We start from the raw sequence: 25,244 nt of genomic DNA on the forward strand, positions 1-25,244 counted from the left end.
CGAATTAGAAAAAACAAAAACTATTTTGTTTCTATAATTACTTGACCAATTGACAAATTCTATTGGTTTTTAAGAGCACAATTATACTAACTCAAACATTTGGCGGCCAAGTTCTATTTTTGATTTTTTTATAACTAAATATTTAAAGTTTTAATATTTATACATAATATAAAATAATTTTTTAAAATTTTGGGGGGCCATGGCCCCCAAGCCATGCTATAGCTCCGACCCTAGGATCCACACCCGCCAGGAAATACCAGAAAGAACTGTCTCAACGGTCAGTTCTTCTGTCCTATTTTTCCTCTCTCATATCATGTGGAACTGAAAGTGACTGTAAGATCATGAAATCCAAAACCAAATCAAGAGGAAGCGAGAAACTGCTACAATGACAGACACACACATGCACATTTACAGATGAGTAGGGCCGTTTCATATTGTTTGGTTGTTGGTCATGAAAATCAGCTCTATATCCCAACAAAATAGCATGACAATCAGGAGTGGCTGTTGAGATGTACAACTCTCTCTCTCTCTCTCAGAGATAGGATTGTTTTCAACCATTCAGCACCTGCCAGATCGTTTTTTGTGGGTTCCTAGCTTTTGAGAAAATTCCTTAACAATTCAGTCTTCAGTCTTCACCTATTTGCTCTCAGCGTTTCACTCTCTACAATGTGACTTCTTTTCCTCCAACCTTTTTCCTTGATACCCATCATTCAATAAGGTTTATTTTCTTAATACCTTAGATATTTACTTTTTTAACAAAGTTTTCTACTTTGAATAAAATTTCACTGTATTGGGTTAGCTCTAAATTTAGCTACCCTGATAGCTTGCATTGTGAAAATTTGATCTTGGGAGTAGTGTTTCCATTGGAATCTCCTACATGGGTGATAGAACAATGGTGGTGTCTCCAAATAGAGGTCAGGGGTCTCTGTATAATCTCACTTTTGATGAGGTTCAGAGCCATCTGGGAAATAACATATGTAAACCTTTGAATACTATGAATTTGGATGAGTTACTAAGGAATGTGATGTCAGTGGAAGAAGGCCAGCTAGTGCAAAACACTTCTTCCTCATCGTCCGCATTTTTGTTTCTTAAGAATTTAAATTTGAATGGAACTTTGAGGAAGAAGACGGTCGATGAGTTATGGAAGGAAATTGTTCACAAACAGCATGTGAATGAGATGGAAAAGGAACAATCAACTCTTGGAGAAACAACTCTCGAGGAGTTTCTAATTCGTGCTGGTGTTATTATTCCTCAGCCAATAATGGCAATCGATCCAATGGTTATGGTGTCTCAGCAAGCAGACTGGTTGCAATTTCAAATGGCAGCTGTGCAGCAACAACATCATCATCAGCAGCAGCAGCAGCAACAGATGACAGTTCTGGATTCAAGTTTTAATGTTTCTGAATCAGTGTATGAGAACCCAGTTGTGGATGTTGGTTACTCTGAGAACCAATTGGCTTTGTCGATGCCAATGCCAGCAATATCATCAGCATCTTCAGATTCTCATGTAGCTGCTGAAAGGAAGCGAAGATGTTCAAATGAGATGATGGAAAAGGCTATTGAGAGGAGACAGAAGAGGATGATCAAGAACCGTGAGTCGGCTGCTAGGTCAAGGGCAAGGAAGCAGGTTAATATTGGAGATTATATACATTTTCTGATTGTCTTAGTGGAGAGGATTTATGATTTTCTTGATTTTAGCATCAATTAGAATCTATGGTTATGAGTATGCTTTTTGTTTTGGTGATCCAAGGCTTATACCATTGAGTTGGAGACTGCTGTGGTTAACCTAAGGGAAACAAATAGCTTGATCAAAAAGCGAAAGGTAAATATTTATACCAATTAAATTCATTTTCATATTTCTACTAAAACTGGCAATGCACACATTAATCATTGCATGAATTGCAGTAGTTTCAACTATACCAATGTTTACCAAGAGTGTTTAACTGAATTCATAGGCACATGCATTCTCTTCTATCTTGTTTAAACTTTGTTTCTCGGTAGATATTTGTCAAATACGAGTTTCCAAGGTTGTATTTACATTTTTAAAAACTATAGTTCACCTGAGACATGATGAATTGATGCTGTAAGAACAGAAGCTTTAATACTAATTCGCTGCTATAATAGAAGCTCAAATACGAAGATTGATTGTGAGATATTATATGAACTTCAGAAAAATCTCAAAAGCAAATAATAGGAATGAAGAATTCTTGAAAAAAAATAGACACAACTACAAAAAAACATAAGATTTACGTGGTTTTAGCAATAGCCTACGCTCACGAATAGCAATGAATGAATTCATTATAATAAAGAGAGATTACAAAGTGTTTAGGCACTCAAAGACACTCAAACACTAAAGCTCTCTCAAACTAATGCAAACCTCTCTCCATATGAAAGGACCTATGGGCTAAAGCCCCCAAACCCTTTGTGCTATTGCCTATTTATTAGACTTGAATACATACCATTTGATGGATATAGAATAGTTTTCTTGATGGCCAATGTATACATTTCGTAGACAATGAGTCTTATTACTTATTTAAAAAGAAATAGATTTTTCTTCCATACAAAACAAAATCTACACAAGTTGAAATAGGAATTTGAGACAATATCTAATAAATCTCCACCTTGACTCAAATTCCATCAAAAAATTTTCCAAACCAAATCAAATTAGGATCATCATCCAAAAGGCAAAAATCACAAATTAAACCAAACTCTACAACAATTCTCCACCTTGGCAAAATTTCCAAAGCACCAATTTAATCAAATTCCTCTCTACCTTATTTATCAAAAAAAAAAAATCCTGTCTACCTTAGCATGACAAACCACCAAATACAGATTTTCAATAAATCTCCTCTCAAGTAACAAATGTGTCATGCCCAACAAAAAAAAAAAGTGCATATCACCCCAAGCTACCTCCAATTGTGCTAATAGATGCCAAATCTCCTAAAGATGGTGCCAAAAGTTTGTCTATTGATCTTCTCCAAGTCTATCCGTGGCATCCTTCTCTCCCAATACTAAGATCCACGAACCAATCAACAAAATCTTGAAAGAGAACAAATTTAAACGCCTATGTAGCAAACTTGGGCTTTGAAGAACAAATTCAAACGTCTAGGTAGTGCACCTGGGTTTTGAAGAACAAATCCAAATGCCTAGGTAGTGAACCTTGACTCTAATAAACAAATTCAAAAGCTTAGGTAGTGAACCTGAGCTTTAATACAATTTTTGGGGAAATAAAACCAGGGGGAGAAAGAAAAAAAAAAAAAAAAAAAAAAAAAAAAAAAAAAAAAAAAAAAAAGCAATGAAATTGTTCATTCAGTATTAGGTTCGAGAGGTTTGAGGGCAAGCTTCTTGGGTTTAGACTTTTTTTATAGTTGTTAAAAACTTTGGTTTATATTATATAGTTCATTAATAAAAAATAATTTGATTTGGTGTGATTAATTTAATTTCAAATTTAAGAATAATTTTATATTATTATAATAGATGTGGGGCAGAGCACGTTCACACAAAGTCGGTCTTGCAAGGCAGGGCAATAACCATGTCAGGGAGGGCGGAGCACCCATGATCCGGTCTTGCTCCACCTTGTTGTCATCCCAACTTGATACATATATATGTATATTCATACATGTGTGCCCTAGTCTTTTTGTGTGGACATGTGCATGTGTGTTAATGTTCTAGAAAGTAGGGACAAATGTTGTACCTTAAATCATGAGATTTCTACTAAAGATAGGATAGAGTTTGCTTAATCACATTCTGACATAAATCTACGGGTTTGGATCCCTTTTGCTTTAAAATGTTGGGTAGCCCCCCTTTGCTGAGATTTTACAAAAAAAATAAATCTGAACAGCATCAATTCTTTTGCTAATTGATTGGCAGGTAACATTCAAAGATGAAAGGATGTAACTTTCTTTTGCAAAGATTGGTCTGTATTGTTCTTGTGGTTTTCTATAAATTATAACACTTATTACGAGACTAAAGATAGCCCAAAAATGGAAGTACCCAGCCTAGGGTAGTTAAGAGCAGGCCAAGGACAGGGCCCAAAATATCCAACCAACATGAATGCAAGAAGTTATTAGGTTTCAGTGGAGAGGATCTTTCTAAAACCAGAACTCAGTTTCTGAACTGTAGGGAAGCCATTGTTTTTTGCAGTGTGAGTATCCTAGTGGAATAGTTTGGCTCTGCTATGGTTATGTCCTAAGACTGTCCTAGGGGTAGCATTCTTCAATGTTGCTGTGAAATTAGCTGGGTTCACCAGGGGACACGTTAAGACTGTCCTAGGGGTAGCATTATTTACCGGAGTAGGTACCTCAGTCACCAAAGGCAAGATAGGAAAAACCATATTCAAGTTTGTCTCCATTATAGGACACGTTAGCCGACACAATCAATTGAAAAAGTATTTGGTTTCTCAAAAAAAAAAAAAATTGAAAAAGTATTTTTTGGTAGAGAAGGTATAGGAGATAGGCATGCGGGACTTGGTTGCCCATCTGCCCCAAAAGTTTTTTTTTTTTTTTTAATGGAGGATACTGCAAATTTTAATAAAAAGCGTTTAAATATTTATTTATTAGTTAATTAAAATCTACATATTACACTCATTATTATATTATTGATAAGATTTATATAGTAAAATTTGTAGTAATTATAATTTTTTTTTATGACACTAATAAAATTTCATTGCAGCTCAATCATCTCTTTGAATGCCATTCAATGGTGAATTCTAGTCCATAATATATTGTTCCTTAAAATCTCCTTGGAATTTGAAGCAATGAACTAAAAGTCTAAAGCTAATGTCCAAGAGCCATGTATTTATTTATTTATTTTTTTTCTGTATTTGATCAGGGTCATTATTCTTGGTTGACAACTTTTCTTTCTTGGCCATAGATGATGCTCCTTGTGCAAGTACATAATAACTCATATTTAGTGTCTGTTTGAGATCCGTTTATTTTGCTGAAATTGAAAACTTTTTTCTGAAAGTATTATAAATAATAAAGGTAAAAGTTAGCTGAAATAGTACAGTAAGACCCATAAATAATATCAAAAGTGCAATGAGACTCCTGAATAGTAATGAATAGTAGTAAAAATAAGTTGGCAAAAAGAAACATTTGCCATGAGTTCTTATATTAGTAGGTCAATACTTCTCATTCTAATAGAAATATTTATCTTAGAAATTTGTTAGGAACCATGATTTCAACAAAAAGAGTTTGCTAATTATTGTTGGTCTTCTATCTTATTAATGTTTTTGTTGCAGGAAGTGGATATACTCTTATCTTCAATTTCAACTCCCATGCCCAAATACCAATTGCGACGGACTAGCTCGGTTTAATTCTAGCATCTTTTCTATATGCACATTCTATTCATTCATTATCCAGCCTATAAATTTTCATTTGCATTGTTGAGACTGGTTTGATGTTTCATAAGGAGGAACTTATTAGTTGGTGTATAGGCTTTTGAGTTTTGAAGAAAACCACACATCAATAATTTTCACGTTACCAATGAAAAAAAAAAAAAAACATTTTTGAAACTTTTGGGCACCAAGAATGATCCTCCGGCATTCTTGGGAAATTTAATCAGTTCAACATTCAAACTCAAATCTATTATTCTACAAAACTTAATCAGTCCTGCAGATAAGCTAGAGACTCTAATATATTATGTCTGTCAGCTGACTTGACTCCCACAGCCATTGCTCAGATCAGGTAATTAATTGGCCTGGTTAAGATTCCCTAATTAATTAATCATCAACGTGTCACTATATTGAGTAGCTGTAAGCATGCATCACCATATTAAGAAGAGCAGGAAAATAAGAATTTGAAGAATAATATCTAGTCTTAATTCTAAAATTTGCGGAGTTGGTTATGTATTTTTAACAAATTAATTAAAGTCATTCTCATCTAAAAAACCAAAATAAATGTAAGAACATATGGTATATAAGGTTTGAATTTTTTCTAGTACTTCTATGCGTTGAAAGCCATACAGATACAACATGTGTCTTAAAATAATCATTTATCAATATGGTGTCTTATCAAGTTCTCCTGTGCGGTGGATGGAAGCCTCCCTCACCCCCACATCTAGACTGCAACACTGGACAATTGAAACCTACCCCAAGTGTTGATTGGCTGATTCAAACCTACTCTTAAATAAGGACTCACTACATTTAACTCCAAGAGAAGTACTGGTGCAGCTGTGATTGCAGCTTCAATTAAATTGCACCATGGTGTTAGATGTATGCTCCATTAATCTTTGAGGCTTATCCTATTAAAGGACTCGTCTACTCTTCTTATCTTAAAGTTAGTTAGCCAAAAAAATAAAAGATTCATTTACTCTCTTTTTTTGGCACAATATGATGAAACTAATCTCAAGTTTTGCACATCATGAAATTGTATTGGAGGTTAAGAACTACGTACACGGTGTTATTAACCTTAATAACTCTAAAAAAATTCTAATCATGTCACTATTAATGTTCTTTTGACTCTTTTTTATATATAATATTCTTTAAACTTTAATAATGTATTATAAATTTGATCCTGCTGGAGAATAACCTGGGTCATGTTATGCTTTTCTGTCAGAATTAATTTACCGTCAAGTGGTACAGATTGTTTTTAAACTTACAAGTCTCTCTCTCTCTCTCTCTCTCTCTCTTGTTTACAAGAAAACCAGGAGTATAATATTTCTGAAGAATATGTACGAAGCTTGTAGATGATTGTTGATCACAACAAGCAAAGGTGTAGATTATGTCATTATATGTGACGCATTAGTGGTGGAGCCAAAGAACGAATCATAACATTTAGTTATGGTGCCTTTAGAACAAATGCTGTCGAATTTTGACACTTCTTATATTTTATGTATATATGCCTAGGCAGCACAGGATATATTCCTAACCCTTTTTTTTTTCTTTCTTTCTTGTTTTTCTTAATTAATGCTATTGCTTGGGAAGAAACAATCAAACCAAAGAAAGAAATGAAAAACATCAATTGCAAAAGGTCCTGACATTGACAGTTGACACTAAAATTAATAGGAAATGCACCTAAATCACTATTATAGCATGTTGAAAGCTTGAAATGGTTTTCATAATTGTCTATTTCAAATGATTTCAAAACAACTAAACATGAAACCGTAAAGGTATCAAAGTTTATATGTTCACTGTGACAACCATCCAAATAATCAAAGCATTTTTTTTTTTTTTTTTTTTTGGTGGAGAGAAATAATCAAAGGAGCATTTGGGTCAACATTCTTAATTTCCTATACTCTTTTTAAAACATGGTCTCAGTGCCAAGAAATTCAATAAAAACCAAATCATTAAACTATCAAACATAGTGAAGTTCTGTCATTCAACATTGATACACACATAATTACGCTTGGTTAGATGGAAATCTTTTTATATATATGTAATTTATTTTTATTATTTTCTGGTGTTTAATACAGCAAAATATGCAAATCAAAAGGAAATGTTTTTAGTGTTCAACGGAAAACATGTTTTGTAGAAAAAGAAAAGGATTTTGAAATTTAAAAACAAAAAGTGTTTTCTAGAATGTAACTTCACACCACACAAAAATTTCCAATGGTAACTTCTATCCTTTTTTTTTTCTTTTTTTCTTTTTTAGAATACTAAGTATTTTAATACTATTTTAATACACACACAAGGGGAGCGGGGTGGTAACTTCTATCTCTATGCTTACTTTATTTAATAGATTAACCTTTGATGACAGTTGACCAATTGTTGACTTTTTTTAAATGATTTTTTTTTTTTACTCAAATAGTTAAATTAGCTGTTTTCCTACTTAATTTTTTTATGTAAGTTCTGAATTTGAGTTCTATTCTCCCATTTAAGACCTCCCAATAGCCCCAAAAAAAATTAGAAAACGGTTTCCCATGTGAATATGTTTTCAGCAATGAAAGCTTTTGTTATGTGAAAAAAGAAAGAAGAAAATAAAAGGATTTAAAGAGACAAAGTGGAATTAAGAGAGAGAAATATGTGGTTCAACCTGATTGATTATGTTTACGGATGAAAACTCTTGATGGCTACATCTTTGCTGCGAAATTTTTTGTATTACAATAAACCTATTGTAGAGCATTTATAGTGGGCCAAACTTTAAACTAATCAAATTAAAAAATGTGCACTACAATTAGTATTTCTTTTTCTTTTTTGATGGGAACAATTAGTATTTCTTTGATTGCACACAAAGTAGGATGGACAACTAACTTTGGCCTCAGGTAGAATTTGACTTGAAATCTTTAACATCCATCCTCAAACTTAAGGGAGAAGTTTGAAGACAACTTGATGACCATAGGTGATCGGATTAGATAAAACTAAGTTATTAATTAATTATGTGATTTGCATTAGTGAATAAATCAAATAATTTAATTTAATTATTTAATGGAAATAAATTTTTATATTATTTTATTTGTAAAAAAATCGAATTAAACTTTTAAGAAAAATGTTAAAATTACTAGTTCACTATTACAATATATTTTTCTACAAAATACTTACAAATTGATGTAACAAAATATGCTTGATATCACTTATATAACATAATAAATTACTATTTGATTCTTTTGTGTGAAATTTATAATAACCTTAACATTACTTAACTTACAATATTGGGAGAACGAATTGGTCAACTTCACGTAAAATATTTTTAGAAACTTCTTTTGAAAAAAGAAAAAGATAAATGATTTTTTTTACTACTTTTATATTTATCATAAAATAGTATTAAAACTTTTCTCAAATTTCAAATAATCTATTAATAAATGTCCAAACCATATCTATTAACAACACCCAACTAAAATTAAAAATATTGTTGAGAGTAGAAACAGCTGTGATCAACTAGAACAGGAGTAAGATATAACCAAGTTATTGGTTTGGGTTTGAATGGTCAAATAATGCTTAAAAAATTGAAGTAGTTAATTAATTATTAAATTGGTAAAAGTCTCTATTCTCCGCAATCGATTCCAATGTCATTTCCATGCATGCTTAACTCAAAGTAACCATTCCAAAAAACTAAAAGTAACTAATCAAAAACCATATCCAACTTTTATTGTCATTACTGAATTGGTCTGTGAGTATTTTTTTTGAAACACGACTTGTGTTCTTAGTGCACACGTGTGTCGGCAGCCTAGTTCAATGCAACGGATGCACTGAACACACTGCACCTAATTTGTATGTGTAGACTGTAGAGTGCATTAACAGCCCATACATACATACTATATACGCACACAGACCAAGACTATTCCAACACCTCTCTGTCTCTCTCTCTCTCTCTCTCTCTTCTATAGTAGTATTACTAATATATCTTGGGCAGCCGAATTAGCATGGTACTGTGACTGCCCAAGCTGCGCATTGGACATCCAAACACTGACCGAAACTTTACGGGCACTATCTCTTTCTCTCTCAAAAACTCAGGTACGCTAGCTAGTTAGCTTTTGCTCCACCTCCACCACACATAATTTGAATTCGATTCCTTTTGTTTTAACCTTTTGAACTTTCTTTCTTTTTCTTTTTAGTTTTTTTTTTTTTTTTTTCATATAATTTGCAACAACAACAAGACAACACAACAACACCTTCAAATTTCCATGCTTGTTTTTCTGTACCTTTCAATTCCCCACTTTTAATTCTCAGTTTCCTTCCACATCTAAACCATAATAGCCCTTTTCCTTTTCAGGTAACTTTCCCAACGCCTCTTTCTTTCTTCTTCTTCTTCTTCTTCTTCTTCTTCTTGTATATAATCTTTTGTCTTATTCTCCTTCATTTTTTTATTTTCTGCTCATTTATGAAAAAAGTTTGTTTATTTGTTAATTTTGTTCAATTCTCAGATCTGGGTATTGACTAAAATTAATATCTTTGCACCTTCTTTGTGCTGTTTCCTCAATTTTCTGTGAGAAAGTTCTGTACTTTTGTTGTCTTTTTTTTTGGGTTCTGTTCTGTTTGGATAATTGTAAGTTTATGCGGGGATCGGACGGTGGGTCCTGACCTTGAAAACAGATCTGACGGTTTTTATGTTGTTGTTCAGACAGTGCACAGCACAGACAAATGGAGAGTAAAAAGGGTTTCGTTGACGTCAAGTTTGTTAACGAGGAGGGTTCGTTGCTAACGTGCGCTTTGGGAACTGTAGCTACTCTGCTTACCTCAGCTTTGCTTACGACTCATCTAATCTCTCAAGTCAGTTCGCTTCTCCTATGTTTTTGTTTTTGTTTTTCATGTAAATCAAAGTTAAACCTGTGATTTCTTATAAATTTTTATAAAAAATAGAAAGAAAGATAAATCTACTCTCTTTTTTGTGGTAAATTTGATTTTCCAAGATGAGTTTCTTGTTGTTTGTTTTTATTATTATTATTATTCTAAAAATTAACCTTTATGGTATGGGCTTTTTGGCTAAGGTAGGCCCTTTGGTACAGGTTTTTTTTTTTTTTTTGATAGGGCTTGGGTGCAGTTTCTGATCTTTCAAAATAGAAAATATTGTCCGGAACTGAAAGGGAAACCCTAGATTTTTGTTGTATAAACTATAAAGTCACTGGGTTCCGGTTATTTCTTACTGTGGTCCTCTTTTCTAACGAATATCGAAATTCAAAAATAAAGTAATTTTAAAGTCAAAGCTCAAAAAATCTATTCCTTTTTTGGGCTCGTCTGTGACTGGCAATTAATTTAGTAAGATTTATTTATTTGAGGTAGGTAAAATATTCGAATATTCGTTGCAATTTTGTTCGTTAGTGTCTTAGAGAAGTTATTGATTTTTTTTTTTTTTTTTTTTGACGGTGAAGTTATTGATTTTGATATGCTCCAATTTTGTTTCTCTTTTCAATAAAGTCTTCTTTTCCATAAAAATCTTTTTTTTAAAAATGACAAATTTTGTTATGGACTGTCAGGCCTCTCAGTACCTTAGGGTACAAATACAATTCTTGTTTGGGCTTTTAATTGCCCGTAGCATTTAGGCCCACCCTCTAATCGAAAATTAGGTGCTGGTTTGATGAAAAATGACATCTCTGGCATTGTAAAATGTAAATAAATATACCTTTCTAAACTTCACCATAGTATGGCACTATTTTAATTACACTTTCGCTAGCGACATGTTCATAAAATTATGTGGAAATAGGCATAGGTTGGTCATTTGGAAGAAAAATGATCATTCATACTGTGTGACTCTCACAGCACATAGTGACCCTCATACTGAAGGCAGTATTTTGTGCATTGGTTGCGCTAGATGCATATGATAATTTCCGGGATTCTGATGACCGTGTGGATCCATGCCATACCTAGTAATATAAAGCATTATAACAATCTAAATCGACACCCATTTAAGCGAAGTTTATCACCCTTCGAATTTCAATGTAAAATCACCAACGTACCTTGGCCTTTGTGAATTTTCATTGCCATTTTACTTCAATTATTATGGACTTGGTGATCCACAGATTGCCTCTCCAAAAAGGGGTTGGAGATGGTGATCAATAGAACCGTGTTGGTTCATGGGTTTGATTGCTTTGTAGCTTTGTTCCTACTACAACTCTGCAAGTTCATTTCCAGTATTCATTGACTTCATTACTTTTTTAATTATAACCATTTCAGGATCCTTTTGGGATGTTACTTAGTACTAGACCCAAAAGTGAGGGCAACTATGACAGTAAGTGTCACCCGGAAGTAGTTGATGGTGAGGAAGATGGTGGTGAAGGCAATGACAATGATGATGGGGATGGTGGCTTCGGAGAAGGTGAAGAAGAGCTGTCTTCTGAAGAGGGAGGGGGTTATGGAAAAAGTCCCAACAACAATGGGAGCAATTCTAAGAAGGGGTCTGAAGGACAGGCTGGTGGAGCTGGGGAAGAGAATGCAGAAGGGGAGGACGAGGGGAATGACAATGAACATAATGATGACGATGATGACGACGACGACGACAACAATGACGATAATGAAGAAGATGAAGACAATGATGATGATGAAGCTGGGGGCGAGGATGAGGAAGAAACTGTTGAGGAAGAGGAGCCAGAGGATGCTGAAGAGGATGAAGAAGAGGCCCTTCCACCCCCAAAGAAGAGGAAGAAGTAAGAAGTTCAAGGTTTTATGTAGTTGCACAACTATGCCACATAGCTCTCCAAAGTAAGGGCGAATCTTCAATGGGGAAATGGGGGTAGTTATTAGGTTAGTTTTTAAAAGACTAATTTGAATTGAGGATATTGTGGCCTTGTTTGATCTCATATCTTTTTTTTTAAGTTAATTCTCATGTTGGATGTCAACTAGATTAATCATATTTCCATTTTATGCCACAATATTGACGTCTAACTATTAAAAAAGTTGTTTTAATTTTGAGGGCACAACCAAATAATTTTCTTTTTACCAAACTCTTAATTAGTGAATTACTCCTGTGATTTATATCAAATTTTGTTGAGAGCTTTTCTCACAACTTGTGGAGATGTTTTCTCACAAACAGCACTAGACCCAGTACAATCCCATTTAACATAAGCTTATTGTAACAAGCTATTGAGAGATGTTCTAAATGTGTCTGCAAAGGAAAATTTTTCAATCAGCTGTCTTGATTTGAAATCCAATATGAACAACTATATCAAAGTGGACGAGAAGTTACTGTGAGGGTTTCAGAAGTCTGAAAATAATATTTGGCTGCCTATTATAAGACAACAACACAGCTAAACTCATCCAGATTCTAGATATTTGAATCCGTCAATCTCACCAATCCTTCAGAAAATGAAGCTCTCCAATATCCCCGTTGACAAATTTGTCTAGGCCTAAATCGGGTATGCAAGGTGCGTTATTCATTTAGAAATAGTTTACTGTATGGTGAGAGAAGCCAGATGCAGCAACTCTCAGCATTTGTAGCTATGGTTGAACCTAAAAACTAACTTCAAGGTTGTGGCACAAGTTTATGTACCATTATTTCATTGAGAAATCCCGTAACTTTGTATCAGTTAGAGGGCTGAAGAAAGAGAAGCTCCTAAACCTGTGTGTAACATTGCACTGCACACTTGGCTTCCCTTGCATAAAATCTGTCTCACTCCGTCAAATTGGGAGGATTCCTTTCTCCCAAGAGAAGCTCTCAATACGTTAGGACCCTATTCTTTCCACTTTTGAAGGATGAAAAATTAATGAATCAATTCATATTAGGAAGTACATAATATAAATAGATTCATCTTCAGAATATCTCTAATTAAAGAGAACTTGATGAACATATAAAATTAAAGCTATATATTTCTCCTTAAAATCAATGCAAAGTATTGTTGGCAACAGATGTGTATCTTCTTTCTTGGACGAATGATGAATCTAAATATTGCTTGTATCTAAAAAGAAAAGCTATGATTGGGGGAATAAAAATCCTAAAACTACTATCTTTACAGATATGTACATACAGTTATGCGCAATTGCACACCTTTTGATATCATCTCTATATACAAGTAAGAGGTAAAGGCCAAACATGTTAATCCTCCATGCAATCTTTATCTCTTGTTAAGTGCCTTCTTCCATGAGCCTATCAAATAAAACAGGAACAAAAAGAAATCAATTAGTAAGAACAGAAAAGGCCTTGATACCTTAATAACAAATTTGAAACATGTGAATCAAGTACACAGCCATATCTCCATTCAAATGTTATACTCTGATAAGGCATCTAAATTATCAGGAGTCATGATTGGAAAAAAGAAATTCATAGACACTACAGACATAACAATTCAAACCAAAAGAAACAAAATCTTTTTAAGCTTATACTGCATGTTACCATACACCATTGACTTCCTGATGCAGATTATACATAAACATACGAGGAAATTCACTCTTTCCAATCTCCAAAACATGTTCCATCCGTATAAGTAATTGAGAAGAATCACATCTTAGAGAAGCAATAGTTAGGAACAGATTTTTGTATTGGCTTTTTTTTGGCATTAAACCTCAATTTCTGGACATAAACATGGGCATGATGTATTGATGTTTACATAGATGGCCAACTTCAAACATAGAAAGATATGTCTATGCATGTGTAAAACAACCACAGCATGTAAAACTTAAGAGCAAAATAGATTCAAAAACTTATTCTAACAAAGTTCTTCAGTATACATTTAAAGCGATTAAGGTTCACTTTTGCGTAGATGTCCGACAGATAAGGATCCTTTTCCATTTTCTTTTGAAATGGACTGATGCCAATTCACATCAAAGATTTAATTTTGAAAAATTTTAAGGTGCGCAAAGCACCACATTATTTAAAATCAGTTACCATCCCTTTAAACAATGTATTTGCTGGTATGAGATTTTAAATAATGTGGCAACATTTACATCTTAGATTTGTCTAATTTAAATCTTAACATAGGATTAGCTTTCGTCAGTTTTAAGGTAAATGGAGTGGATCCTAACCATGTTAAGAAAGATTTTAGACAAAGGTGAAATCACAAGTGCTAAACAACTGTCAAGATGAACAACTGTCAAGATGAACAACTACTGAATGGAAAAAGTATAAGACTCACAAGATCATTTCTTTGTGGCATCAATGAACATGGCTCGAGTCCAATGCTCAACATCCTCCGATTGTGATGGGGGAGGAGGAAAAGTGGGATGCTCCACAATATCCCATCCTTCAATGATGCATTCATTCTTTCCATTATCAGACAATTCAGTGGCATAAAGAAAACTGGGAGCAGAATTTCGAAGGTTCTCACAAATGTTTTTCTGGAAGGCAAAAGAAAATAGATGAACATCAAATACAATATACCTACAGAAAAATACAATATCCCAAAGTAGCCATAATGTTTAGTTCTTTAATGATTTGTCAGCAATTATACATGCATGTGGGTTTTGACCCCATGACCTAGCCCTCATCCCAACTCTTACAGGGCGGAGTGCCATTTGAGCTAAAGCTCATTGGCTTCTTTAGAAAAAAAAGGCATAAATGGAAATACAATTTCTCTCCCCACCAGATCCCTCTTGACAAAGTAACATAAGAGCTATGCTAAATGTCCCTTCCTAGCCATGTTATGTCCCATATGTACACTATATGCTTAAGGAACCAACATGTGTGTCGAAGAGCCAAGATTGATTTTGTTTTAAGGTTCCCGTCTAGAGCACCAAATCATTTAATTGTTATTCACTCCATCTTTCCGCACATAGCAACAGCGGAGAAACTTAACCCCACCCCACCCCCAAAAAAATAAAAAATAAAAACAAAAACGAGTGAGAAATGATGTTTCACAGCCATTGCTACCTCAGTTTCCCATTCCAGATGATCCAACCCACTCACAATAGATTTTGTTTTAAGGTCCCTGTCTCGAGCACCATATTATGTAATTGTTATTCACTCAATCTTTCCTCATATTCTTTTTGATGATTCGATAATTACAATGAGGGAGGGGGGTTTTGAACCCTGGATGTCTCCGTTAGAGACACTAGAAGGTGTCGGTTGAGCTACGATGCTCTTGACAACTCCATCTTTCCGCACATAGCAACAGCGGAGAAAATTACAGCAAAATAATAATAATAATAATAATAATAATAATAATTAAGAAAAAGAAAAAAGAAACAGGTGAGAAATGAGATTTCACAATCATAGCTTCCTGAGTTTTCCATTCCTAGTGATCCAACCCCTCTTGGATGTGTGGACAGGCAGAATGGGAGGGTTTTTTTTTTTTTTTTTTCCTGGTTTTGGGAGGGGGGGGGGACAAGGAATAAAAAAGGCTGTACCCAATGTAAAAAGCTCCCACCTTTGTAGGGTTTGGGAGAGGTCATGGTAGGTAGCCTTACCCCCAATTTTTTGGAGAGGCTAATTCCCAAACTCTTGACTTGTCGTTTTCGGTGGAAGGCACTTGTCATTGCGCCAAGGCCCCACCTCTAAAATAAAATAAAATTATAATATGATGGTTATGAATAGTTTCAACAACAAAAAAGTAGGTCTTTTGGTAAGCCACAGCCAAGAAAGCACAAACAAATGCCAAATGTAATGAAGCAAAAAAGTCTTCAGTTGATCATTCAAAAATTCTACTAAAACAACGTTTGACTCCCTGACTTATACCATTGTAGGCAATGCATGTGCACTTTCCAGTAGAGTGATTGACGACATGGCAGAATCCACATTCCATACAGATTTGTTCATTTGCTCAACTTGTTTACTTGACCTGAAGATTAAGAGCAAATGTCATGCACAATAGAGAAAAAAGTTTTATCTATACTTGGTATTACAAATACAATATTGCTAATGACTTTGGGTCATTGATGACATGTTAGTAAATACAGTTCTCCAATAGGCAATTGTTAAAGTTTTTGGCATAACCAACCTTCGTAACAAATTTTTGTACAAAATCATTCTTTGACCCCAGCACAGAGGATTTTATAGGCCTGTTCTTTTGGAAAATTTCAATTGTTGAAAGAAATATTGATTCATATAGAAGTGACAAAAAGAAACATGCACTCAAATAATTTCTGCTAAATATATATATAAAGGAAATTTCCATTTAAACCTAGACCAAACTCACCAAACATCGTATCAAAGATCTACACAACAGACTGCATTGATCCACCATCTCAAAAGCTCCATGATCTAAGGAAATGTTATTACACTTTCTTCATGATCCAGATTCTAGGACTTGATCCCTCCTACTTCAAAAATTTTCCAATATTAACATTTTCAAAATACAAGTACATTAGGCATACACCTATCTCTGTCCATCAATCCCTCATTTTCATTTCTTGGTTGCAGGGAACCCTAATGTTTTCCATCGAGGAATTTTGTTTGAAATAATTGTGAATTCACTCATAATCATAAAAGCATTTTCTGAAAGTTTGGCTTAACATAACAGATAGGTTGACTAATAAATTGCATAAAGGAGAGACCTTTCGTTGGAAAGACAAATAATATAACACCTGAACCATTCCAATGCATAATCCTCTACTCATTGTAGCAAGCCAGAGGGCTCATTTGTAAGCCCAACTCTGAAATAAGTACTGCCTTAGTCAGATGCTACAATTAGGATGTATTACTAACAAATTTCACAATTATTTATTTTGTTATACTCCTTGAGAACGCATTGTCCAAAAATATATCAAGACAATTCTTCTTCATTTATACATGATAAAACAGAAATGATGATGCCCAAAACATAAATCATGTAATATGGGGAAACATGGGACAACATACCTTGAACAAGCCATTCTCACAGAGAAAACAGATCGAACTTCCTTGGACGAAGATAGTTTGGCCAATAACTTTGCAAATGCTTCAAAAGTAGATGCCTCGGAAGGGACATCCAAACATAGCGAGTTAAAATAGTATGCAGTTATGCATGCCACACTTTTCTTGAGAAGTGAAATCCCTTTCTGCAAGTCCTTGTGTGTTTCAACAGAATGTAGAGAAGCAGAAGAAAAATTAAAGCTACTACTTCCAGAAGATTCCAGGCGTGGCTTCCTCTCAGATTCCATTGAAGCAACGCCAAAATTACATGAGCTTCTATCAGACCATGAATTTTCCCCGCTAGTGGAGCAATAATTTTGGCGTGGTATAAAAAGGGGGTATTCATTGCTGCACATCAGAAAGTATATTCAGTTCAACATGCTGATAAACCCAAGTAAGACAAGTCAATAATTTTGCCAGACAAGTACCTTCGAGATGATGGACGTGCATCCCAATAAGAAGCTCGTTGCCATATTCTAGAGCAAGAACCCTGAAATAAATTTATAATACACATAGCAACAAATAATATATGTAAAAGAATCCAAATATACAACATGAAAAATCATATTCATTGGCTTTTTGAAGCTTCATATGTCCCATCTAAAGAAAAAGCACATTATAGAGGGTACATTGGTGACCGATAGGAAAATGCTGGAACTTCAAGAGTACAAAGCCAGAATTGTTTTTATCTTGGATCTAAGAAAAAACATATATAAGGAATCTAAAAATATTTCCATTAACAATAATTATAGGCTAGAATAGGGAGCATGGAAGCTAGTTGACAGAGGCATATATAAGGAGTTTCCAATTTCAACTAAAAAAATGTAAAGCTTTAAACCCGATATTTTCAGCAAATTGCAAACTATCCCTAAAATGTAAGCTATATAAATCAACCAAACCTCACAGAAACAATAATGAAAGAATGTTAATCCTAAACTTAGAAAACCTCATAAATATTTTACAAAACACTTCAACTGAGTTCAACTTCAAGATAGCCATGTCATCTATGTTCAAAAGTAAAGCTCCATCTCCACAAAAAACATAGAGAAAAAAAGAACCCAAAATCACAGTTTGTATGTAAAACAATTTAAAACTATCATATGAAGGGTAACAGTGCTTACTGCAAAACCAGAGTTATGAAGCACAGGAGATGCCAAGTTCTGAGCAACAAGATTTAGAAGTTGCACCATGTATCTGTTTAACAACCATGGTAATTACTAATTAGTGTAAAAGACAATAACAATTTAGCTATGCAAAATCCAACTGAACAGACTCCTTTAACAATACGAATAACTGTATTAGCAGGATACATATAAATTAACCCCAAAATATGAGTACATAAAAGAATAGCAGCATTATATGGTGATCATAAGATATGCAATACCACTGCAAAAATCTGCTTCTAAATATGCATGCAAATATAGCCTCAAGAGAAAAATTTACCCCAAAGATGCAGCAAGCTCTTCTGATGGAACAGAGTGAGGATCAAGTCCTCTTGGTAAGCGTGCATTGCAAATTTGATCATATTGAACTGTAGACCCATCTTTTCTTTCACCATCTACAATCACCTAAAACATAAAAAGAATATGCCTGGAGTTGAGAAAACACCAAAGGCAATGTGGAGCTCATATTTTACCACATATTTGATGAAAATAATTATAAACCAAAACATCATCTCATGTTTCATTGAAAAGCTACTTTTGGGAAATTATATCATTTTGGACCAAAAATGGACCAAGAAAACAAACAAGTATTACTTTCTTTTATTTTCTCTTATCCTTTTCATGTTTTCAGTGGGATATTTTTCTCCTAATTTGTTCAATTGGGTCATAAATTTTTTTTTTTTAAAAGGTAACATAACAACTTTTATTAAAATAAATAGCCAACCCAAGTACACTGGAAATGTACTATAGTGGCAAAATATCAAAATCCCATATTCCAATGAGAAAAATTAATTTTCCATTGCCGGGAACGATTGGATCAAAAAATTCTAATCAAATCCCCAAGGATTTTACATTTGTATCTACATTAACCTTCTAATTCCAATGTAAATTGCTTAAAAATCAGTACTTCTAACTGATGTTTTTAAATAACAAGTAAGAAAGCTGAAGGCTGTGCAAAGGACACACACATTAACAATAAGTGCAAACTCAGAATATCTTTATTTCTTTTTTCTTTTCTTTTCTTTTTTTGCAGGCTTCAGGGGCAAGCCAGTTACAAAATGACTTGAGGATTAAAAATTAGAAGTGATATATTTACAAGGCACATGACCCACAAGCCAAGGCTTCTGAAAATGTACACCTTTTGACTGTATGCCTCTTGTGACCTAACACTAGTTTTTATCTTTATTTCAACAATATCATGTTTCCTACTATATAATAATGACTACTGCCAACAAGTAGTTGAAATCTAAGGCTCCTTGAAGTTGTTCATTTGAAAAACATGTTATTTGAAAACCATGTTCAATCAGTTTCATGCAGCCTTCATTCTAGCTAATTTGTGATTATATGATAATCATGCATCTTTAACCATACGCAATATAAGCTCCAATACTCAATTTGATTCATAATAGATTAGAAGCTTAAAAATGTTTTCTTTTTCTTTTTCATGAGATTGGAAGCTTGGAATTGCAAAATAAATTTTTGAGTCACCAGCCTAAACATTTCTGTTAAGATATTACAAATGCTAATTGATTTTGAAATATATAGTTCTTGCCAGGAAGACTGTAGTCGAGTATTTGAACTAAAAAGGACTCTTTTTAAAAAAAATAAGGCATCCCACATTGTACATATATTTAAAATGCAATTAAAAGTCATATGCAAATAACATACTTTTTTTTTTGGATAAATAATAAACAGATATGCAAACAACATGTTGATCATAAGTTATCAACAAAATATGTTCAGTAAATTAGTAAACCAAAATTTACAACACTTACTAACTTGCAGAAATCAAGATATTTTTTAAGAGCTTACCTGACGTAGGGGGAACAATTTGCATATTTGTTTTATGACCACGGACTGCTTATGAAGACGTTCAGCAGTGATTGCCATCTGTCATTTAACAAATCAACATCAGTGTTTAGATGAAAAATATATATTCATATAGAAGAGAGGAACAAAAATACACAACACCTATATTTTTACCCTCAAGCATTGTAATATATAAATACAAAATAAACCAACTTATAAATATGATTAGTTCAAGTTACACATGTTATAAATTTTTATTAATGTTACACCACCCAATATCTTTTCTTTTCTCTTCAATTTTTATTCATTTTTATATAAGGAAAAATGTCTCATTTGAAATAAAACAGCTTTAAAAGGGAAGAATCTAAGGTATATACCCTAAGATTCTTTACAAAATTACATAGCCAAGTCCTCGATAAAATCAAAAAGCAAAGAAGGTCTACTTGGATCCAAAAAAAATTGAATAATGTGCCTACAAAATGTGATTTTACCCCAAGGTAGAAACTCCTTGATCTTCAAAGATCTTCCTATTCCTCTCCCTTCAAATATGACACATTAAACACCTAGGAACTGCATTCAATACTCTATTTCTGAAAGAAATAGGTCTTTGTCGCCATCCTCACATCATTCCTTTAATCGTCCTAGGCATCACCTAGCTAACTCCAAAAACTACAATTATAAAGTTCCACAACTCCATTGCCACTGGAAAATGAAGTGGCAAGTAATCAACAGTTTCCTCACTATGTGTACACTTGTCACACTGATTTACCAACATCATACCTCTTTCACTAAGTAAGGATTTTCACCTGCCATATAGCCTTCCAACAAAACTCCAAGCTGCTAGTACCTCCCAACGGCCATAGAAGGGATTGCCACAAAAACATCCATTCTTCCTCAAACTCCAAAACAATGTATACTCTGTTTGGACCAGATTGAATGGAGAGATTGGAAGAAACAAGCAAACATTTCTAACTCCCAATCATGAGCAGATTGCACAAATGTAGGATTTCAATGGATTACACTCCATTTCTACACTCCAAGCAATCTGACACTATTGCCTCTTTATTAAGAGCTAACTGAAACAACACAAGATATAAAGATGCTAATCTCCTGTTGGAGAGCCACACATCCTCCCAAAATCTAATTTTTCTACCATCACCAAAACCAAAGCCCACAAATCTAGAGAAATAATCCCATCTTGCTCCAATTGCCTTCCAAAGACCACAACCAAGAGAATCATCGCGGCTGTGAAGTCCAACCCCCCGCTAACTCAACATATTTTACCACCACTAGCCTCACAACAACAAAAACCCCCAGCTCCCTCATAAAGAATCATGCTCCTAACTAAAACGCCAAAAGCACTTCCCCAATAACACTTAGGGTGCGTTTGGATACTACATATTTTGCTAAAAACTAAAAACAATAAAAAATAATAATTTCCGGTTAGTGTTCACGCACACAAAACACTGTTCATTTGCCTTAATGCATTGTTCATGTCCCATGAACAGAGCAAGAGGCACTGGTCAAAAAAAAAAAAAAAAAACGCAAAACATGGACGCTGGACGTGGGATCCAAACGTTCACTTAATTAAATGTGGCCAAATTCCAAACCCACAACCTTCCTAAATGTAAAGACATACTAACAATGCTCCATTCTACAAGATGAATCTACTCCTCTCCCAATCCTTCCCACAAGAAATCCTATTGAAGCTTCTCCAATATATTGGCTACATTAGCAAGGCATAGCAAAGATTGGCTATGTGTTTCTTTAAGTCCACCATTAGATTATATGTTTTCCTCGTAATTAGAGATTAAAAACCATCTCATCTCTAAATTGTTCAAAATTTTAATTTTTTTTTATCATTTTAAATGTACTTTTTTTATTTGAAGTTAGAGGAGCATTTGCTATTTTAGAATATAATAAATGCAATTTATGCATTGAATAGTAAACAACATTCGAATATGAAATTAAACAGAAAATTTTTTTTTTTTAAGGAAGAACATGTGATCTAAAAATGGCATTGAAAAAAAATTAACTTAATGTAGAGATTTTGAGTAGTGTAACTTAAACTCAGCCCATTATAAGTATATTCATTTGTCACTCTGTTGAGACAAATATACGGAATTTAGGCACAAAACAAGTATCAAAAATCAAAAGGAATAACTGAATAAGTAAAATACCACTCACATGCCCTAAGGTCTGAGTGGAAATTAGGTTAGGATAGTACTTTCCCAGTTGTTCCACACGATACTTTTCCAACTGCAGAGATTAAAACCAATGCATGATACATATTCATTTATACTTTCAGAAAATCACAATATAACTAGTAAAAGTGACTAAAACCAAAACTTAAAGCATGATAACTAAAAAAATTAATTAATTTATAAATAAATAAATAAATAATCTGTAATACCATAGAAAGGGCTGATTCGAGCACACCATATTTATCTTTTAAATCATCAGACATCCTCTCAATCCTAACCTTCCCTGTAAATGTAAGTATTAGCCAAGAGGTTTCTAAACAGAAATGTGTACAATTTTCAACCTAAATTGCATTTGAAAATCATTAAGGGGCAACCAACCTTGCTCAAGATGTCGTTTATTACTACGGAGCTTCTCCTTCAACTTTGAGCGCTTGTCATTGTGAAGCACTCTCCAATTTGTTTGATCGTCTGCCTTTCCCTAGTAAATATTACATACAATAAATTAAGAAATGGCCTGAGATGATTCAAACGCCAAGTTTGATCACTTTTACAAAATACTAACAATGGTATATAATACAAACAGTAGATGTCAAATTATGCAAATACAGAAGAAACATAAAAGAGAATGAATCAAGAAAATAATGGGTGACAGAACAGAACAATAGAAACGGCAGCCACATATGTACATTATAAGTGAAATTGGATCATCCATCAAATTTTTACAATAATTGGAAATAATTCAACAACATAGAAACCAATCTATTTGCTTTCCCAATATGCATTTGAGATACGCTATTCTATGATTTTAACAAGCAATTTTTTTTTTTTATTAGCATTACTCTGGTCACAATTATGGTTATTCCATTATTCCACCTTGTATAACCAATTACCCTGTCCGAATGATGCAACTTTACATAGCACTGTTAACCATCTTTCCATTCATAGCTCCTCAGCTTCATTATTTTGAAGCTTTTACAACACAAGCATGTAGAAATAGGTTTCACTGCTGTTGTGTGTAACTTAGAATTTTGGCCTTTTCAGGTTTATTCTCCAGGACCCATAATGCAGTGTCTCATGGAGACAACATATGTCATAAGGATCTATAACTGAATTTGTTTTAAATATGAATCCAATCCAAGATTAGATGTCTTTTCATACACGGTTGCAGAATCACAGTCTTCAGCCATTACCACACCAAAAATTAATTCTTGTAATCTCAGGATGGATACTTCTGTAATAAAGATGGTCCGTAGAGATTGTTATAGTTTTTAAGGTCCTAGGTTTGTTGCCTTGATAGTGTCACTGTCACCCATATGCATTTCTCGGGCGGTACAGCTCTCGCATAAATAAAAATTTTCCATGCTCCCCAATCACCAAATCCTTTTAAAGTATGCATTTGGAGAGGCTTATGTTTTGTTAGCTTATTTGCTTAAGGGTGAGGTGTAAAATATAAACAATTGACATTCAAGCAAAAATAAAACAAAACAAGGGAACGGAAAGAGCATTCACAAGACATAAAAATCAAACCTTTGCCACAACCACTTCACTCAATCTTGCATACAAATAATCCCGGCGACTCTTCTGCAACTTTAACAAATTGTGGTACTCATTTAACCTACAAAGAATAGCCCAACATACAAATTTTCTCATATTATATTCGTACACAAATCTCATATTACATATCTGAAATAAAGAAAAAACCATATAAAGTTTCCTACATAAAGATCAGATTACAAATATTTAAATACAATATAAAATTCCACAATAATAATTCGTAATTTTAGAGATCAGACCTGAAATTGACACAAACGGCGCAAATAGAAGCTTGATTTGAATTCTCACAAATAGCGCAGCAGCTACTGGTTTTTCTGGTCGTCATCTGGTACCAACAAAACAAAAATTCTTAATGCACAGTGTTTGGTTGCTGAGAAAATAATTAATTTCTTTTTAAAATTCAGTTATCCATCGCCATCTCGGCAAAACCAAAAACCAGGTATAAATTCTATATATACACATCTGAAATTTTCATCCAGAATCGAGCAAATTAAAGCACACCAGCATATGATATTCGAATCTAATTCGAGAAAGAAAAAAAAACGCTCACCAGAAATCGACAACGACGATCGGAGAGTCGCCGGAAAATCAATCTCGTCGGAAAACTTGAAAATCTAGGCTTAGGGTTTTTCTTTTTTTTGATTAATATGTGCGCGCAATAAATTTTGAAATTTTCAAGACGGAAGGATTTTGAGGAATTTAAGATGTTGAGGAATGTTCATATATATTGGGCATTGGCTTAATAAGGGTCCCGCGGAACGGAGCTCACTTTTGTTCTGTTTTGTTTTGTTTTTATGGGAACGAAGCTAACTGCTGACATTTTGTATGGCAGCTAGCTTCGGTGGAAAGCATTATTTGAAAGTTTTGTTTTTATTTGAAGCCAAATTTTTGAAAGTCGTGTTAAATTAGAATTACAATAATTAGAGAAAATTACAATATTCTTTATTTTGTTTGCCATTTAATTATCCCATTAAACTTTTTTTTAATTGGATAACGCTAAAATTGAGTCTTTTTTTTTTTTTTTCATTAATTAATAAGCTAATAACAAATTAAGAAATACTAGCTTGTAACCCTATGTATATGCATGAATACACTTAAAAATATACAATAAGATGCATGATATAATTCCTATATATAAGTTGCGGGCTTGTGATGCTTCAGCCAACAACACTAATAGCTCAAATCCTAACCCCTAGAAGTCATTTTGGAGAGGCTTATGGATGCTATAGATCCTTCCCAAGATGAAGCATTTTGCGTGGCGTGCTTGCAATGAGGCTTTACCCACCATGGTTAACTTGTTCCGTTGCCTTATAGCTGATACTGACAGATGCACGATCTGTAATGCCCAACCCAAAGATATTCTCCATGCTGTGTGGGGATGCGAG

At 33.8% G+C, this 25,244-nt stretch overlaps 3 protein-coding genes across 7 annotated transcripts; 2 read left to right on the forward strand and 1 right to left on the reverse strand.

The window, feature by feature from the left end:
- The first annotated feature begins 548 nt into the window (after nt 1–548).
- On the forward strand, nt 549–5,470 carry LOC115972412 (ABSCISIC ACID-INSENSITIVE 5-like protein 3). The gene is made up of 3 exons (XM_031092694.1): nt 549–1,627; nt 1,751–1,822; nt 5,240–5,470. The coding sequence occupies exons 1-3, from the start codon at nt 878–880 to the stop codon at nt 5,312–5,314; spliced, it is 897 nt and encodes a 298-aa protein (XP_030948554.1). The 5' UTR covers nt 549–877; the 3' UTR covers nt 5,315–5,470.
- Nucleotides 5,471–9,202: 3,732 nt separating this feature from the next.
- On the forward strand, nt 9,203–12,274 carry LOC115972400 (phosphopantothenoylcysteine decarboxylase subunit VHS3-like). Of its 3 annotated transcripts, none has more exons than XM_031092681.1 (3): nt 9,203–9,388; nt 10,000–10,144; nt 11,546–12,274. In XM_031092681.1, exons 2-3 carry the CDS (start codon nt 10,016–10,018, stop codon nt 12,017–12,019), a joined length of 603 nt encoding a protein of 200 aa, XP_030948541.1. In that variant the 5' UTR covers nt 9,203–9,388; nt 10,000–10,015; the 3' UTR covers nt 12,020–12,274. The 3 variants fall into 3 exon arrangements, with proteins under 3 accessions (XP_030948541.1, XP_030948539.1, XP_030948540.1); XM_031092679.1 differs by having other exon boundaries at nt 9,204–9,388; nt 9,996–10,144; XM_031092680.1 differs by lacking the exon at nt 9,203–9,388 and adding an exon at nt 9,496–9,647 and having other exon boundaries at nt 9,996–10,144.
- An 875-nt stretch (nt 12,275–13,149) lies between these two features.
- On the reverse strand, nt 13,150–24,689 carry LOC115971459. Of its 3 annotated transcripts, XM_031091389.1 has the most exons (14): nt 24,410–24,689; nt 24,099–24,184; nt 23,833–23,920; nt 22,684–22,783; nt 22,515–22,588; nt 22,289–22,360; nt 20,105–20,182; nt 18,573–18,697; nt 18,251–18,323; nt 17,558–17,619; nt 17,097–17,477; nt 15,975–16,077; nt 14,437–14,638; nt 13,150–13,451 (listed from the first exon to the last, which is right to left on the reverse strand). In XM_031091389.1, the coding sequence occupies exons 2-13, from the start codon at nt 24,182–24,184 to the stop codon at nt 14,441–14,443; spliced, it is 1,440 nt and encodes a 479-aa protein (XP_030947249.1). In that variant the 5' UTR covers nt 24,410–24,689; the 3' UTR covers nt 13,150–13,451; nt 14,437–14,440. The 3 variants fall into 3 exon arrangements, 2 of the variants coding, with proteins under 2 accessions (XP_030947249.1, XP_030947250.1); XR_004087321.1 differs by lacking the exons at nt 13,150–13,451; nt 14,437–14,638 and adding an exon at nt 16,435–16,558 and having other exon boundaries at nt 15,990–16,077; XM_031091390.1 differs by lacking the exons at nt 13,150–13,451; nt 14,437–14,638; nt 15,975–16,077 and adding an exon at nt 16,574–16,891.
- Between the last annotated feature and the right edge of the window lie 555 nt (nt 24,690–25,244).

Source organism: Quercus lobata, chromosome 12 (genome assembly GCF_001633185.2).
Source record: "Quercus lobata isolate SW786 chromosome 12, ValleyOak3.0 Primary Assembly, whole genome shotgun sequence".
Taxonomy (NCBI): Eukaryota; Viridiplantae; Streptophyta; class Magnoliopsida; order Fagales; family Fagaceae; genus Quercus; species Quercus lobata.

Excerpts from the sequence above, each read along its gene's own strand:
- LOC115972412 (XM_031092694.1), top strand. The coding sequence starts at position 878 with ATGGGTGATAGAACAATGGTGGTGTCTCCAAATAGAGGTCAGGGGTCT. Across the intron at positions 1,628-1,750 it reads GGTCAAGGGCAAGGAAGCAG|GCTTATACCATTGAGTTGGA; the intron begins GTTAATATTGGA and ends TGGTGATCCAAG. Across the intron at positions 1,823-5,239 it reads GCTTGATCAAAAAGCGAAAG|GAAGTGGATATACTCTTATC; the intron begins GTAAATATTTAT and ends TTTTTGTTGCAG.
- LOC115972400 (XM_031092681.1), top strand. The coding sequence starts at position 10,016 with ATGGAGAGTAAAAAGGGTTTCGTTGACGTCAAGTTTGTTAACGAGGAG. Across the intron at positions 10,145-11,545 it reads CGACTCATCTAATCTCTCAA|GATCCTTTTGGGATGTTACT; the intron begins GTCAGTTCGCTT and ends TAACCATTTCAG.
- LOC115971459 (XM_031091389.1), bottom strand. The coding sequence starts at position 24,184 with ATGACGACCAGAAAAACCAGTAGCTGCTGCGCTATTTGTGAGAATTCA. Across the intron at positions 18,698-20,104 it reads AATTGTTCCCCCTACGTCAG|GTGATTGTAGATGGTGAAAG; the intron begins GTAAGCTCTTAA and ends TTTATGTTTTAG. Across the intron at positions 14,639-15,974 it reads CACATGCATTGCCTACAATG|AAAAACATTTGTGAGAACCT; the intron begins GTATAAGTCAGG and ends TTTGCCTTCCAG.